This window comes from Aristolochia californica, unplaced genomic scaffold, assembly GCF_029961685.1.
Source record: "Aristolochia californica isolate CCGP_79_NKW_82.1479 unplaced genomic scaffold, dmAriCali1.0.hap1 SCAF_2, whole genome shotgun sequence".
In the NCBI taxonomy this organism is placed as follows: domain Eukaryota; kingdom Viridiplantae; phylum Streptophyta; class Magnoliopsida; order Piperales; family Aristolochiaceae; genus Aristolochia; species Aristolochia californica.
In genome coordinates this window covers 47,066,265-47,082,352 of record NW_027181881.1, presented here as the reverse complement: position 1 = coordinate 47,082,352, position 16,088 = coordinate 47,066,265, and the positions used below count along the sequence as shown (strand labels likewise).

Here is a 16,088-nt window from a genome sequence, read left to right as displayed (position 1 = left end):
CGCTATTTAAGCTTGTCTGCTTTCTTGGTCTTTTGGGCCCACAATTTGCGGCAGCTGTACTTACCCATCCTCGTGATTAACGAACTTCCGCGGTGGTGGGACCCGTCCCGAGTTGGAAGAAACAAAGTGTCAGCTATTTATGTATAAAAAATTGAAATCGGTTTCTCTCTCGATTTCCTTTACGAAATGCTAACAAGTATACAATGATTAGAAGCCGTCGACTGCTGACGCGGTTTTTTAGAAGTCCAGAGAGCTTTCTTCTTGCACGCCAATGCCGGTTTTCCTGCGTGAATTACCCTAATTTCTCTGAAACTGTTATTTGTTTCTCCTTTTGTAATCGGTGGTGAATGAGTTGGGAGAGGTGACCGGCATAATAAACGTTCGATTTCTACACCTTGTGTTTTGAATTTCGTCTATAAATACAGCGTCTCGCTGAAACAGCGGAAGAGTTTTAATCATGATTCTTCCTTTTTCTGTTCTGCATTTCTAGAGGACTGATTTCTGTCTATGTGATTGGCACAGATCCGCGATCTTGCGAATTTTGAATTTCGTTGCTGTTTCTCATTTGCTTCTGTGAGAGATGGCTGATTTCGTATCCCCCGAGCCCTAATTCTACTTTTTCTAGGGTCGCCAAAAGATGGCGATAGTGACAGGTGACCGCTACCTCGATCACCTGGTAAAGTTCGTGGAGAAGCACACCGGTTCATTGATCGAAGGGACTATAGTTCTGAAGTTGAATCCCGTTGGGCTCCATTATGTGCAGACACGTCTCGAGCAACTGCAAGAGGTCGAAGGACTTCTTGCAGGAGCCCCTGTGGATTACCTTCGGGCTTACATCTCCGATCTTGGAGACCACCGAGCACTCGAGCAGCTCAGGCGAATTCTGCGGTTACTGACCTCTCTCAAAGTTGTTTCTATCTTCGCACAACCGGCAAGGGACCCAACTCCACTTTCGTTCTTACCTTTTGGTCGACTCAAAGTGTTGGAGCTCCGTGGATGTGACCTTTCCACTTCTGCTGCCAGAGGACTCCTCGAGCTCAGACATACTTTAGAGAAGTTTATTTGTTATAATTCTACTGTAAGTTTGTCCTCTTGGTTGTTTCTTCTATTGCTTGAAGTTTAGCAGAATTTGGACTGTTTCTTTAGTTCCTTGCTTTTCCTGCCGCGTTGAGCTTCTTGAGGTTTCTTATTGTGTCTTTAGAATATCAACTTAACGTCATACGATTGCGGACGAGTTCATTACATTTTACAATTTTCATGTATGTCCTTGTATATTTCAAATCTGATGCTTTTGTTTTAATGTGAATAGTTTTGCAGTTCTAATTGCTTGAAGCGCATGAAAAGATATTCTGATGTATTTCAATTCTTTTCAGGATGCTCTGAGGCATGTATTTGCTAGCAGAATAATCGATATAAAGGCTTCACCCGTTTGGAATAAGTTGACATTTGTTTCATGTGCTTGTAATGGCATTGTTCCAATGGATGAGTCGCTGCAACTACTTCCAGCAGTTGAAACACTGGATCTTAGTCGCAACAGATTTGCCAAAGTGGATAATTTACGTAAATGTACAAAACTGAAGCACTTGGATCTCGGGTTCAACCATCTACGCACTATTGCTTCACTGAGTGAGGTAGGAGCAAGAGTAGCAAGAACTCTCCTCCAATGGATGGCTTGGTCATTGGTCAATTGCCTCTGAATTGTTGAATGCGGGAAAAGGTTCTTGCTGTGTTCTCTGAGTTGGTACTCTGTGACTAATTATACTGATCTGTAACTTAAATCTTTGATAAATTATCCGTGCCAAGTTCTCTGTCCTGGTCACCAATAATTTTATCAGTTTCTGAGTTGCTCTAGTGTTTTTTCTTCTGTTTGCAGTTACTCCTTTGACTGTGTCGGTATTACCCCATTTTTGGTAGCATGTTTCTTTCCTTGCCAGACTACTCTTTTTTAAAACTTGTTAAAATATTCAGTGATTGGTGATATAATTTTCATGAAACATAAAAAGATCAGGGAACGCCCTTACTTCATTTAATATTCTGTTGACTTTATCTTATTCTCTATTGGAAGAACAAAAGGTTTCAGCTAATTAATTCTTCACCTACCCTTCAGAAAACTAGACAGATCTTCACCTTATTGGTTGTCTTTTTTTACCTTCATCCCCTTTCCTTTTCTCTCAAGTACTTTGTTGGACTTAAAAAGTCAACCACAAAATAACTGAACTACTGCATGTACCAGGACGTTTTTGTGTTGTTTTTTTAAGAGTATTGAACCTTGTATTGTGTTCTTTCAACTGTCTTCCCCTGAACAAGACTGACACAACCAACAGACAAAGTAAAATGATTTGACATAAAAAAAATATTATGAATTAAAATCTTCTATTTGCATTGAATATTTTAAACCTATAATCTTGAATTTTGATACTAAGCTATCATGTTGTTTATACCAATGACATGTTAAGATAGACAGCTTCTAATAAAACAACATAGACAAGGTATGATATTCGTGGAAGAGTTTGCATTCAACACAGAAATTTTTTTATTTCCTGCCTAGGGGTTGTGAAAACTGTTAAGAATGTAAGGATCCGATGAATTGTAACTGAAGTTGTCTTATTGCGTTCCTACATATATATATGTAGTGTGTGTGTGTGTGTGTATAAATTTGTCCACCATAAAACTTGAAAAACTTTGCAGACTCAGGCTCGGTTTGAGCCTTATCAATTAGGCTTGAGCTTGGCTCAGCTCAGCAAAAATGACATTCATTAAAAATTAAAACCATGTAAAAACTAACATTGCAAAAAAAAAGGTAAAGTAAAAATCGTTATATTTAGGTAAATGTATATTTACTGCCTTGGAATTTACTATCATGTTATCATGTTTGTGTTTTATATGCCAATCACATACAAATGAAGCAAAATTTTGATAAAGCAGATTGGAGTGTGGCAAGAGCTGAGATTCATATGCTTCTCTCACTCCTGCCTTGAAATTACTAGAAGTGGAAGATCATTAATATCAGAACTTTTCTTATTAGCTTTGTCTTTCAATATGTTCAAGCTACTACTATTTACCTTCTATGCCTCTTACAATCATAATTTTTGGGTTGTGCAGGTTTGTTGTTCTATAGTTAAACTTGTTTTAAGGAACAATGCTTTAACTACTTTGCGTGGCATTGAGAATCTGAAGTCAGTTGAAGGGCTTGATCTTTCATACAATATTATTTCCACGTTTTCTGTGTTGGAGCTCCTTTCAGGCCTTCCATCTCTCAAAAGCTTGTGGTTGGAAGGCAATCCTATTTGCTGTGCCAGATGGTACAGAGCACATGTTTTCAGTTTTTTTGCTCATCCAGATAGGGTATGTAGAGTTTTTGGCATGTCAAAGAAGTTTAACATTATTTAAGAAATAGAAGGTTTAGCTTATTATGTTTTACCGGTTTCCATTGATCGGTTTTATGCAGTTGAAACTGGATGAAAGAGGAATTAGTAAACAAGAATATTGGAAAAGGCGTATCATTCTTGCTAGCAGAAATAAAAGGCCACCTGGCTATGGCTTTTATTCTCCTGCAAAAGAGCAAGGGGAAGAGGATGTCAGCTGCAACAAAAAAAGGGTAGGCGGGACTTGGGACAGTGACTTTTTTCTTGATTAATTTGAATGCCTTTCCAGTAGAAGGGAATTGAGGTCATGAAGAAAATCCTGATGCAATATGAGATATACATATAAATGCTTGTATAACACTCTTTGGGAAAGTTTAGAAGATTGATACAACATGCAACACATGATTTGAGGAGAAAATTAACTGATGCAATTGCTATAACACTCTCTGACAAAACGTGTGGATGTTAATGTCATGCAGTTGGATGTCAATGATGCACATGAGAAACATTTAGACCAGCTTTTCCATGCTAATTAAGAAGTTTGGTAATTTTATTACTTTTTAGGAATTAAGCATCTAGTTCATGAAATATGTGCTCATATATGGATTCAGCATTTTGGTTTGTAGCTGTTGAATCTTCAGCAGGTTGTCTCAATGGCAACTACCATTTCTTTTCCATTGTTTTGCTCACATTTGAGTTCACAGCTATAGGTTCTTTTAAGGTCTGTGATTGATTTTCAAGCAGTTTTGTCGCAGAGGGCATCCTTTTTTAATGTAGATAGTCCAAAGCTGTAGGTTGTGGCAACAGAGAACTAAAGTACACCTTCTCTCTTTTTCCTTTTCTTTTCTGTCTTCTTTAGAAAAAGCACTCTCGTCTTGCTTGTATCGAAGATGATGAGCTGAGGCGGCACTTTATATCAGACCCAGCTGATCATGAATCTGCTTCCTGTGATGGTGAGAATCTTAGAAGGGAACAGAGCATCATTTCTGAAGGCAATGAAGAAATTTTAGGTCTAATTAATCAGGTTGAATTGATGAAAAAGGAACAATCTGTCCTTTGGCTGCGAGAGTTTAGGGAGTGGATGGATCAAAGTTCTGAGGTTATGATGGGCAACAACAATCTTCATCGAGCCATTATGGGTCCCAGTGAAGAAAGAAGAATAAAAATGGGAAGTTATACTCAGCATCTTGGAGAAAGCACAAAGCATGGTCCAGACCTAATGCAAGATTCTGGAGATGAGACCAGCACAAATCCCATAGATTCTGAGACCTCGTTTACTGACGCTTTTGCCAGTTTTCACAGGCAGGAGTTCTCGTCATCTGACAAAAGATATGGTGTGGGGCCTTCAATGATTCATAACAGTCACAAAGTCAAATCTCAGGAGGGGATGTCTCTTGAGAAGCCCTTAACTCCTATTATTTCTAACTCAGTGGAAGGTGATAAGACAGATTCAGCAATTAATTTGACATCATTGAAGGCAATTGATGAGATTATGATTTCCCATATGTCCTCTTTGCACTCCAGCTCACCACCACATTATGAAGAGGATATCCTGCATCGGCGTCAGGGTTTAGAGGAAGAATTCATGCAGCTATCGGCTGAGTCTTACTCTGTAGCTTCATCTGATAGTGATACAAGCTGCTGTGATGATAATGATTCTAGTAACTTTAGTGAGTCCTATCCAAAATTTTATCATCTATCTGATGAAGATTCTGTGGAAGGTGTTGAGCACCAGCAAGATGCAGTTCTTGATGATAATTACTATGACAGGGGGAATGAAACACAGAGTGAATCATTATTTTATTCTCTTGGAGAAACAGGTTCTAAAACTGCTAATAATTCTCTGGTTGTTACTGGGGATCTGAGAACCTGTGATATTATGAGTCTAGATGAGCATTTTTTCAAGAAAAGGAAAAAAAAACAGAGAGCAAAGAAAAAAATGATTTCACTATCAGAAGAAAATGCCACAGTGAAGGCCGAAACCTTTGCACTCCCAAAGTTAAATGGGGTCCTACATGTTGGTAAAGTTGAAGAGCCAGATGAATATGAGCCATCAAGTTTCTACAAGAATGTTCTTCACCCTTCCCAAGACATGGAAAAAACTCCATCAGAATATTTTATTAATTCTACTCCTGAGGGTGAGCAATTCATGAAGAATTATTTCGATCAAAAGATTGCAGATCATGGAGTTTCTGAGATCTGTTTGCGATGCATGAATTGTAGATGCATGTTTCAGAGATCAGGCCTTGAAGATATGTAAGTTTCCACCTTCTTTACTTTTGTCTCCACCATAATATAGGAAAAGTGGTAATATCTTTGACCTTAAGTTACTTAATATTTTGTATCTATCTTCTTTCATTTATTATATTCTTGCATTGCTTTTTGTGTTGTCAGATTTTTTACCCTTTTTTTTTGAGAAAAGGTGTGGTAGATTTTTTAATTTTTAAAAGTTTGGAGTATTTCAACTAGTCTGCCAGATATTTAATTTTAGCACATTTTAGTGTGATAATTTATAACTTTCAAGTGTGGTAATCCTTATGCATACTGCTGTGCGTGATCCTTTGACCCTACTGTGGTGATTCTATCCACGAGTGGAACAGCAGCCTTCTCCTAATCTACAAAAGGCCTTCCCTCTTAGATTTCCTCAGGGTTTTTTTTTGCCATTTTCTGTGTGTTTTTATCATTGATGGAAATGGTGATTGTTCAATTAAACATATCACACACTGCCATCATCTTGAGATAATAAAATATCCCTCATCTTAAAAGAGTTTAAGGGCATAACTTGAGTAGTGAGTAAGAAAATAAACAAATAAAAGAAAAGAAAGGCAAACTGTGCTGCAATCTATTGAGGTTCTGAATACTGCCGTGCGTGATTCTTTGACCTTACTGTGGTGATTCTATCCATGAGTGGAGCAGCAACTCTCTCCGAATCTACAAAAGGCCTCCTTCCTTATTAGCTTTCCTTAGGATTTTTTTTTTGCCATTTTCTGTGTGTTTTTATCATTGGTGGAAATGGTGATTGCTCAATTAAACATGTCACACACTGCCATCATCTTGAGATAACAAAATATCCCTCATCTTAAAAGAGTGTAAGGGCATAACTTGAGTAGTGAGTAGGAAAATAAACAAATAAAAGAAAAGAAAGGTAAACTGTGATGCAATCTATTGAGGTACCTGCAATTGAAAACTAACTGCAAAAACAACAAAAACTGGCAGCAGTGAAATGAACCACATCGACTGGTTTCACTTTGTGTGTTTCATATATTTGGTATAACCATTTTCCAGAAGAGGAATAAAATATTAACACAGAAGATGTTAACTGTTAAAAATTTTATTAAAAAAAAAAACTGTTAAGTTTATTAGTCAAACAAGGACTGCTGTTGTTGCTATAACGGAATCTAAAAAATGTTACAAAGAACATGAAATACGATAATAGTGATACTTTCCTATTTCCAAAAAAATAATACTGATACTTTAGGTTCTTAATTTTGAAAAATTGTGAAAGTATGTTTATTTATTTTTTAAAAAAATTATGTTTCCAGTGTTGTTTGTCAAGATATATTATAATGATTTAAGAAATAAGTAAAGATGGTTTTTTTTTAAAAAAAAAAATTAGTTTTTACAGTAGAGCTTACACATGAACACCTACTCTACTAGATAGATAATGAAGTTTTGCATGGTTTAATTTTTATTCTGTTCAAAAGTTATGCTTATGCCCTCTATTATAATTCAAATTTGTAGTTCTCTAGCGGGGAGAAAAAAAACTTTTTTTCCTATTGGAAGAGAAAAGTTCATTTTGTTCTAGAATATGGATCGAGTTTAAGATATTGATTTATTTCACAAGTGAGGGACTTTCAGATATGACTTGGGTTTACGTTTGCAAGGACAAAGCCCTGTTTTATTACATTTTAAAAAAAATCCATCTTCAACATTTCTGTAGCCATTACTGTAGTTATGCAGTTTCCAGACTGAGGTATTGGAGATGAAATGAGCTCACTTCTTCCATCCAATATTGGAGAAGACTATGAAGATGCAGCTAGGTTTTTGCTGAGAGTGATTGCTTGGTTAAAACATTGGCCACCAAGATGATTGGAATCTTTATTCCATTCTCAAAATATTTATGTTGGGGAACGGTATCTTCTGTTTGATTTAATGATTCTGTTGGTGGAATTGGGAAAGAAGGGAGGAAAAACAGAGAAGGAGGAGGAATTAAGAAGAAGAATAAAGGAGAAGAATAGAGAGGAAGAAGAGGAAGAAAGGGAAGGGAGGAAACAGTAAGAAGAAAATTTTCTATCTCATCATTCATCAACCTTTCCATCCAGTTACAATCAGTTAATAAAAGAGATAGAAATTCGAAATTCAAAACTAGATAAAATTAGGGAAGACAAAAATAAATAAAACAAAATAAAGAAATTATAAAAATGAAGAATCACCCAACCACAATGTGGTGGGTTCTGGTGGGGCACTATCCTACCGTGTTTACACACGGGTGATCGTGGCATACTGGTCTGCCCACCAATATAGAGCTTCAAAATAATTTTGCAGAAACCATGATATAAGGTTCAATTAGGAAGCTTTCGAAGTTGACGAGAAGCATGGCTGAATTAGATTAACAATGATTCCCAAGCTTTTCTTTTATTTCAACAAATTGGTGGCAGCTTTATTAAAATCTGAATGTTGGGACCAAAATTTCCTAACTACAATTCTTCAAGATATTAATAATCTCAATAATGTTCACACTAAAAGCTGGAATATGTTTGACAATCAATTATACTATAATTTCTATTTCCATTATTTCAACATGTTTTCCATGGGTCTCTGTTACAATTTCCACATGCAGGCCTGAGAATATGGATCAGAAATACTAAGCCAGAAATCACCCCAACGATCAAAGTAATGATGTGACAAGAAATTTTAGTCTCTAGTGCATTAAAATAATTTATTTTATCACTATTAAAAAAATAAAATGGTTTATTTGCATTTATACTTAACAATCTATATTGCACGTTTTTATTTACGTAGAAGACATTCAAACTCTTGAAGTATTTATCCTGTATCTTCTGATCGTTGAAAAATTGGGAAGGTCAATAAATATTTACTTGCAAGAATCTGGAGCATCAGAACTCAAACATGTTTTCATTGTTTATGTGGATAACATGCATGTCAAACTTCTCCACTTCCAATGTGGCAATTAGTATCCCATATGATATGTTCATGAGCTACAATCATCTGTCCAGACTTGCCAATTGTTACCATGCCATTGAACAAAATCAAGAAAATGTGAACCTCAAAGTGTTACTAAAAAAAAGAGACCAGATTTTCTGTAAAAAAATCTGGAAATTCAAGTATAACTAGAAATTCTGGATGTTGAAGTTCCCCTGATGTTCAGAATCAGATCCTTCATAGCAAAATCTGAATAAGTTGAAGCTTATTGCATTAAATTCCAGTTCTTACAAAAGCCAGTGCCGCACCAAAAATGTGACTTCTTGTGCTCTATTTTTGGTTGATCCAATAATTGTAAAAGAAATGCTGAGATCAGACCCTCGGAAGGGAAAAAATAAAAAGGTGCACCAAGAATTTTGAGTGATACTCCTTATGGGCTCAGAGCTATTAATACTGCAATACATGGGAATGAAGTGATCCCCTTTGGCTGTCATTTCTTGTATGGGTGAGATCCCCTGTCCGGTTCATGAGATTAAGCTATTTGTAAGATACCTCTGAAGATTTTTCTGAAGGATGACTTGGTTAGTACAGCTAAATAGTACAAGAAAATCATTCCTGGGTATGTATGCATATATATATTTTTAACTTATGGTTGTTCATTAATGAAAAATGAATGAAAGCTTAGAAAAGAGGGAAGAAACAAGTCTCGACCCTTGAGGGGAATAGAATCACCAAAAACTTGAGATTGATGGGATGCCCTGTTCTTAGCAAGCCTATGGCTGAACTATTTGCGGCACATAGTGGGTGCTGCTGTGCGAACTGAAGAGGACTACAAATTTCATTGATTTCATCAAATTTATATCCTATCCTGCATGGAGGAGTAGCACCATTGCAAAGCCAGTTGATTAGAAGTGCTGACTTTCCTTCAACTATCAGTGTGAAGCCAAAATGCCATTAATTTAGATTTACTTCTGGAAGAAGAGCTTTCATTCTACTTCTATTGAATCACAGGGTGTTACAGGACGTGAGGAGGCCAGAAGATTCTGACCCATGCTATCCGTTGCTATGCCACCAACACCTGCTGGCTCAGGGTTACAGATAGAACTGAATCAAAATTTATTTGGAACTAATCAGGGCAAGGTGATGGGTGGGGGGGCGGCATTGTCACCAAAATTTACAATCTCCATCTAGTTTCTATGAGTGATTGAGCTAGGGAGAGGGTGATTGAGCTAGGGAGAGGGGGGTGGGGGAAGTGGTGTATTCCTTTTATGATCCCTCCAATTGATTTATGTGCTCCTTTTGATAATTCTATTGCTTTTTTCTTATCATTGCATGCCAGAAAACATTGCCTAGGGAAACCTTCAACAGAGCTCTGCAAAATAGAAAAGGGATTGTCATATTCTGTGTCAGGAGTTCTGATATGCTCAGTCAGAAGCAGATGCTTATGTTGAATTTCCTGAGAATTGCACCCCTGATCTCATGGCATGTATGGTGAAGGAACACATGATTTGCTGTTTCTTCTTCTTGCTCAGACAACTATTCTTGGCTAGCTGGTGCCTAGTTCATCACAGGTTCAAAATTTCTCCAATGCTGTTGTCCATGAGAACCTATGGCCTCTGAATGATCACATAAAATTTCCAGACAGTAGCCACCCATCTCTTTTTCTGATGCTTGAGTTGGGCATTCAGAGATTATAGCTGAGCGTACTTATAGAAGCCAAGTCTAGAGCAGAATTCTTGAACATTGCTATGATGAGATTTCTTGATTCGTTATGGGATTCATGGTAGCTTCATCAGTTATTGCCAAACATTAAAAATGCCGCTTGGAATGACCAATTATTACTCAGCTAGACTCAGTTTCTAAGAAATGCAAGGCATTCAAGTGACCTATCTATATCATCCTGATTTATTGATTTTTCTACTTTTTTGAGACTAGAGAATCTTCTAAAAAATGAAATCACCTGGTAAATGATTGATGGGTTAACATTATCTCCTAAGCTGCTCAGATAATATCTTCCAGTGTATATGCAGGGAAGTAGGTATCTTGCTGAGCAGTGAGAACAAGGTGTACACGCTTGTTCTAGACAACAAGGATGGTGGGACAGGTTGTGTTATTCACACTCAATTTTTGCATATTATTTACATTTAATCTCTGGCTGAATGCTTAGTAATCCAAGAAAGGCTAAGTTATCTGGCTATTCAAATACTGCAATATAATTTCTCTGCTGTTTAACAGGAAGCATCTTGACAATTCTGGGTTGTCATAGGCTCCAAGACATTAAGGAAATTTCAATTGGAATAGGCCTACATGTTTTAAAGTGAGTAGAATGGATATTTTTTTGAATGTTGATGCGGGATCCGTTTATTCACATTTATTTTGTGTGACTTTTTTCTTCTTTGTTAGGGTTCATCTTGAGGAGGACAACCAGTACCTGTTCATTATGAGGACTTTTGAAGAGTCAAGAGCATTACTCTCTACACTAGGAGTTTGTGATTCAGTAGGAACAGACTATAGATGTTCTTTAACAAGGTGTCTCTTCACTTGTCATCTTTTACTTTTTAAGTATAGGAATTGTGGCATTGCTTTACATTTATTTACCATGCTTTCTTTCTCTCTGTGGTCTGGATGGGCCTCGTATTTATGTGGCAGTTGGGAGCAGGTTCAGGTCAAATTATTTAATGAAGAAATTTGTGGAGGTTTGAGGATGGGCATATATTTCTACTCAATGATTCTCTTTTGGCACGAAACAAGTGATGGTAAGCTTTTGAGCATGCAAATAACTTAATGTCCTTTAGAAGATTGTGCATTCAATTATTTTGCATGTTCTTTTTTTCTTGAAATATTTCATTTGACACTATATGTTTCTCATAAGTGAGTATGAACTATCACATACTGATGCTATGACAACTTAGTTACTTTGTAAAAGGTCTATAAAATGGTGAAATATATCTGCAGAGTTTTTCTGCTGTTTTACTTGTATTGTGCCATATCTAGAGGGATATATTAGCTTTAGAATTTGATAATTTACCTTTAATAGAATCCTAACCTGGTAGCAACAAATATCAACAGGAATATGAGTTTGTCCTTCTTCCATGCATGTTTCATAAGAAGGAAATGGAAAATTTGAGGGTCAGCTCTTAATGATGGTATATAATTGTATAAAATAGAAGGAGAAAAGAAGAAGAAAGAAGAAAGAGAGAGATATGAGAGGGAGAGTGCATAGACTGCACACATTGAAGGGGAAAATTGACTGCCTTCCCCTTTTATTTCTCACTTAAGTGACTTCATGTCATATAACATAAATACACTTCATTGCTTGTATCTCTTATTAATTACATGTCAAAGTAACATGTAATCAGAAACATAGATTGTTGCTAATAACTCAATCTTACTATCACTCCGATAGACTCATACTACATGTGTAAAATGACCAAAATACTCTTACATGATATTTAAGTTCCCCCCTCAAGGTGGAGTATATATATCTAGAAGCCCCACTTGTCACAAAATATCTCAAACTCACGTTTAATTAAGGCTTTGGTGAATATGTTACCAAGTTGGTCACCCAAATGAAATGACAATCAACCTCTATATGTTTAGTGCGCTTGTGGAACACTGGATTAATTGCAATTAAGATAACTACCTGATTATCATAGTACATGGTCATGGACTCTATAATAGGTATGTTAAACTCGTGAAGAATAGATTTGACTCACGTAAGTTCACTTATTGTGTGAGTCATTGCTCTATATTCTACCTCCACATTTTGTTTTTTACTCTTCCAGTTAACCAAGTTTCCACCCACAAATACACTGTGTCTAGTGGTAGACTTTCTATCCAACTTTGACCCTGCATAATCTGTGTCTGACAATGCCTCTATATATAAATGACCATGTGGCTCAAAAAACAATCATTTTCCTAGTGCTCCTTTTAAATACTTCAAGATTTTTTGAGCTGCCTCCAGGTGAATTTTACATAGACGCTTAATGAATTGACTCACCACGCTTACAACAAAATGTATATCAAAACGAGTAACAATAGCATAAATCAACTTGGCAACCAACCTCCTATGCATTGTTCTATCTTTAAGTTTATCAATGCTCTCATCATGAAGATCATTACCTCCTTCCATAGGTGTGTCTACAAGTTGAGCCTCTAATAAAACCATACTCTTGTAGCATATTTGTAACATATTTTTTTGGGTTTATGGCAACCCTGTTTTACTCCGAGTAATTTCTATCCTAAGGAAGTGCTTGAGTGAACCCATATCTATATTGAAAGTGCTTAGCCAAATGCTCCTTGATTCCCTTTCCGTCACTTCTTGAAATGATTATATCATTTACATGCAGGACCTTTTCATGACAAATAGTCGGTGATCACAATTGGCTTCTAGAAAAGCAAAAAAACATTACTACCTTGTTGAACTTGCCAAACTGTGCCCTAAGACTGTTTGAATCCATTGCCTTCCTTAATTTGCACACCTTCTTAGTCTCTCCCTAAGAAATATACCCAGGAGTTTTATTCCATATAAACTTTTTCCGTGAGGTCCCTATGCAAAAAGGTTTTTTTATCTCCAGCTGAACAATGGTTATTCCTTTTTCACTACTCTAGATACAAGAATCCTAACTGAGCTCATTCTAGCTACCAAAGAGAAAGTTTCAAACACATCTACTCCATAAGTTCGAGTGGACTTTCTAAAAAAGGCTACTAGTCTTGGCACAAAAAAGAATTAGAAAAAATCTAACCTTTACTTCCTATCAGAAGAGGATCCTGAAATTCCACTTTCTTGGAGGGTGGTCAGAAAAGAGTGCTTAAATAGCTCTCATTCTGGATCTTAATGCTCTGACTTCGTGTAAAAAGGTATAAAATAGAAGGAGAGAAGAAGACAGAAGAAAATTAAAAAAAGAAAAAGAGAGATATGAGAGGGAGAGTGCATAGACTGTACTCATTGGGGGGGGGGGGGGGTTGGGCCCTTCTCTTTTTATTTTTCACTTAAGTGATTTAGTATCATATTACATAAATACCTCTCATGACTGATATCTCGTTTACAAATTGCACATAAGAATAACATGTAATCAGAAATATAGACTCCTACGAATAAACTGTCTTAATATCACTCCTACAAACTCATATAATGTTTGTAAAATTATCAAAATACCCCTACATGATATTTAACAGATGGTGGGAGTGCCAATAATAAGCAGAATGGTGCTTTAAAATAATACATTAAAAACCCACCTAACAAATGATGTGTCAAGTAAATACATTAGAAAAAGAGTTCTACTATTTCATAGTATATTAGATGTATCAAGAACCACAGCTGGGCTTTCAGTTTTATGGTTGTTGGAGTGTCTTACCATCAAAATTCTTCTTATTGGTGCACCATGAAATCTGATTATAACAGTTTGTGTAGCACTATGCTCATACTTCATTTTATATATTTTTCATATGTGTGTTCTCAGCTGAGAAGCCTCAACAACGAGAAAAGCCAAATTTATTGCAGACATTTTCTTGCAAGTATGAGCAAATAAAGAAGTTGAATCAATAGAAAGCCTCGAAAAGTTCTAAAAAATATGCATACAAGAAATAAATAGCAGTGATAATATTGCAAAGCCATTATTTAAAAAAAAATAATGCTATGTTTTGTAATGGAATCATCTGAATGCCCTACTTGCAGTTATGGAATTTTTTATCCTAGATTTTCTATTTTAGAAATGGTTGCTAGCATCAGGCAATGCTACGCTTCTTGCTGTAGTTAGTCTTAACAGGCTTATGCAGCTTATAAATGCATTTTTGGCATCAGTTTGATGCTGTTGAACTAATGGGTGAGCTGCTTCATATTGAGTGAGCTCCAAGCTTCCACATGTTGTCCTTTGTTGTGAAAAAAACCTTTCCAGTGCTGGACTTGCATAGTTTCTAAGCTTTTTAAGCATCTTGAAATGTCTTAATAATCCATTTGAAATCTATTTATTTATTTACTTTATTGCTCAGTTGTGATTAAGTCGGCATCTACGTTCTAAGCATTTAAGCTGATTGTTTTGTGGGGTTTTAATTTAGAACCACACTTTTGCTTTCACATTAGTTAGTAGTTGGTGTTAACTTTTACTAGAAACTTCAGGTAAAGTTCTATTGAACCATTTAGATAGGTTTTGTGTCCAATCAACTAGACAATGCTACTTGGATTCAGAGATCATAAAATTCTTGAAGAGTTTCGAAGCTTGACTGAAAAATGTTAGCTTTTCACTTTCTTTCTCTCTTTTATCGGATTTCCACGAAGACACTACTTAGTGTCTCTCTTATTTGTCACAGACACATGAAACTCATCACCACCATGAGATATGAAACCAACAAACTTATAATGTGATTTTACATGATTTTTTTTTTTTTTTTTGTGTATGGGGACAGTAAATATAATATGTTTTTTCTGGGTTAAAAGTGTTAAAAAAATTTCTATTGAACAGGGGACACGTGGCTCTCAAGATCCCTATTTGTAGTTGAAGGTTATGTACTAGTTTGCATTGAAGATCTTGTACAGCTTAGCACCATTACAGATGAGGTTCAAGTCTCCTCGCCATATTATACACTTGATTCTTGCTGTCCCATCCATAAAATTTCAGAGATGGTAATATTAACTAGTCTCTTTAATGCTTGGCTTACTCTTTTCCTTGCGTAGAAAGGTTGCTTCTTTTATCCTATTATTTTCTATTTCCAAACACTCTAAAAAATGTCAACTCATTTCTGTTATGCAAAATCATACCTATTGATTTTAGCTGCTTGTAATGGGACCTTACACCAGACCACAATCATCTCGAGCGTTTTGACATGGAACTGATGAGAATTGAAACAGCACTGATGTAAGAACTCTCTAACAACAACAAGAACAATCCTGAGCGACCCACATTATGTTCATGCATTGTTTTCATAAGTCATTGGAGACATTATCACTATCCTACTTGTTTTTAGATGCCATATAAGCAATCTGTATCTCTGGTAAGGCATTGAACATGAATATTGTTGAAGTTATATTAATCACTTTCTACTTTATATTTACAGGTTGTTGAAATCAAGGGTCATAGGTGCGTGACTTTGACAATCGACCAGATTGTGCCTGAAGAAATCCAAATTTTCACCAGGCTTGACGAAGGAATGCAGCCACAAGAGAACACACTGGGTTTTTTTACGTGGAAACTCAAGTGGTACTCCGAAGACGCACTGCTCAAGTTTGTGGCATTAGTCAGGGCCATTTATGCAGGAGTAACCATGTCTCCTCTGCCTATAAGGTGTTTGCGTTGATGGAATCTTGTCCTCTTCCGGCCAATTTTGCATTCGTTTTAAAATTCTTTCCCCTTTTCCATTCTGCTTTTTACTGGTTTGCGGCTGACTTTTCCTGGAAGAAGAAAGAAAGGCAGCTGTTTTGGGTTATTTTTTCCCTGTATTCTTTGATTGTTGATACATTGTTGTACAGAATATACAGAAAAAAATGAAACTAATACGTTGAGGTCTCACATGTACAGAATATTAAAGAAACAAGGTGGCTTTTCCATGTCATTCTTTGCATTG

At 36.3% G+C, this 16,088-nt stretch overlaps 1 protein-coding gene across 10 annotated transcripts; it reads left to right on the top strand.

The window, feature by feature from the left end:
• The first annotated feature begins 183 nt into the window (after positions 1-183).
• Positions 184-16,058, top strand: LOC137957338 (uncharacterized). 10 transcript variants are annotated; one of them, XM_068805096.1, is made up of 13 exons: positions 184-379; positions 523-1,078; positions 1,374-1,631; positions 3,103-3,345; positions 3,449-3,598; positions 4,225-5,621; positions 10,559-10,632; positions 10,764-10,845; positions 10,932-11,057; positions 11,178-11,284; positions 14,990-15,150; positions 15,325-15,382; positions 15,582-15,672. In XM_068805096.1, the coding sequence occupies exons 2-12, from the start codon at positions 638-640 to the stop codon at positions 15,358-15,360; spliced, it is 3,075 nt and encodes a 1,024-aa protein (XP_068661197.1). In that variant the 5' UTR covers positions 184-379; positions 523-637; the 3' UTR covers positions 15,361-15,382; positions 15,582-15,672. The 10 variants fall into 10 exon arrangements, 8 of the variants coding, with proteins under 8 accessions (XP_068661197.1, XP_068661195.1, XP_068661193.1 ...); XM_068805094.1 differs by having other exon boundaries at positions 15,299-15,382; XM_068805092.1 differs by lacking the exon at positions 15,325-15,382 and having other exon boundaries at positions 15,582-16,058.
• Positions 16,059-16,088: the final 30 nt, after the last annotated feature.

Excerpts from the sequence above, each read along its gene's own strand:
- LOC137957338 (XM_068805092.1), top strand. The coding sequence starts at position 638 with ATGGCGATAGTGACAGGTGACCGCTACCTCGATCACCTGGTAAAGTTC. Across the intron at positions 5,622-10,558 it reads AGATCAGGCCTTGAAGATAT|GGAAGTAGGTATCTTGCTGA; the intron begins GTAAGTTTCCAC and ends GTGTATATGCAG. Across the intron at positions 11,285-14,989 it reads TTGGCACGAAACAAGTGATG|GGGACACGTGGCTCTCAAGA; the intron begins GTAAGCTTTTGA and ends TCTATTGAACAG.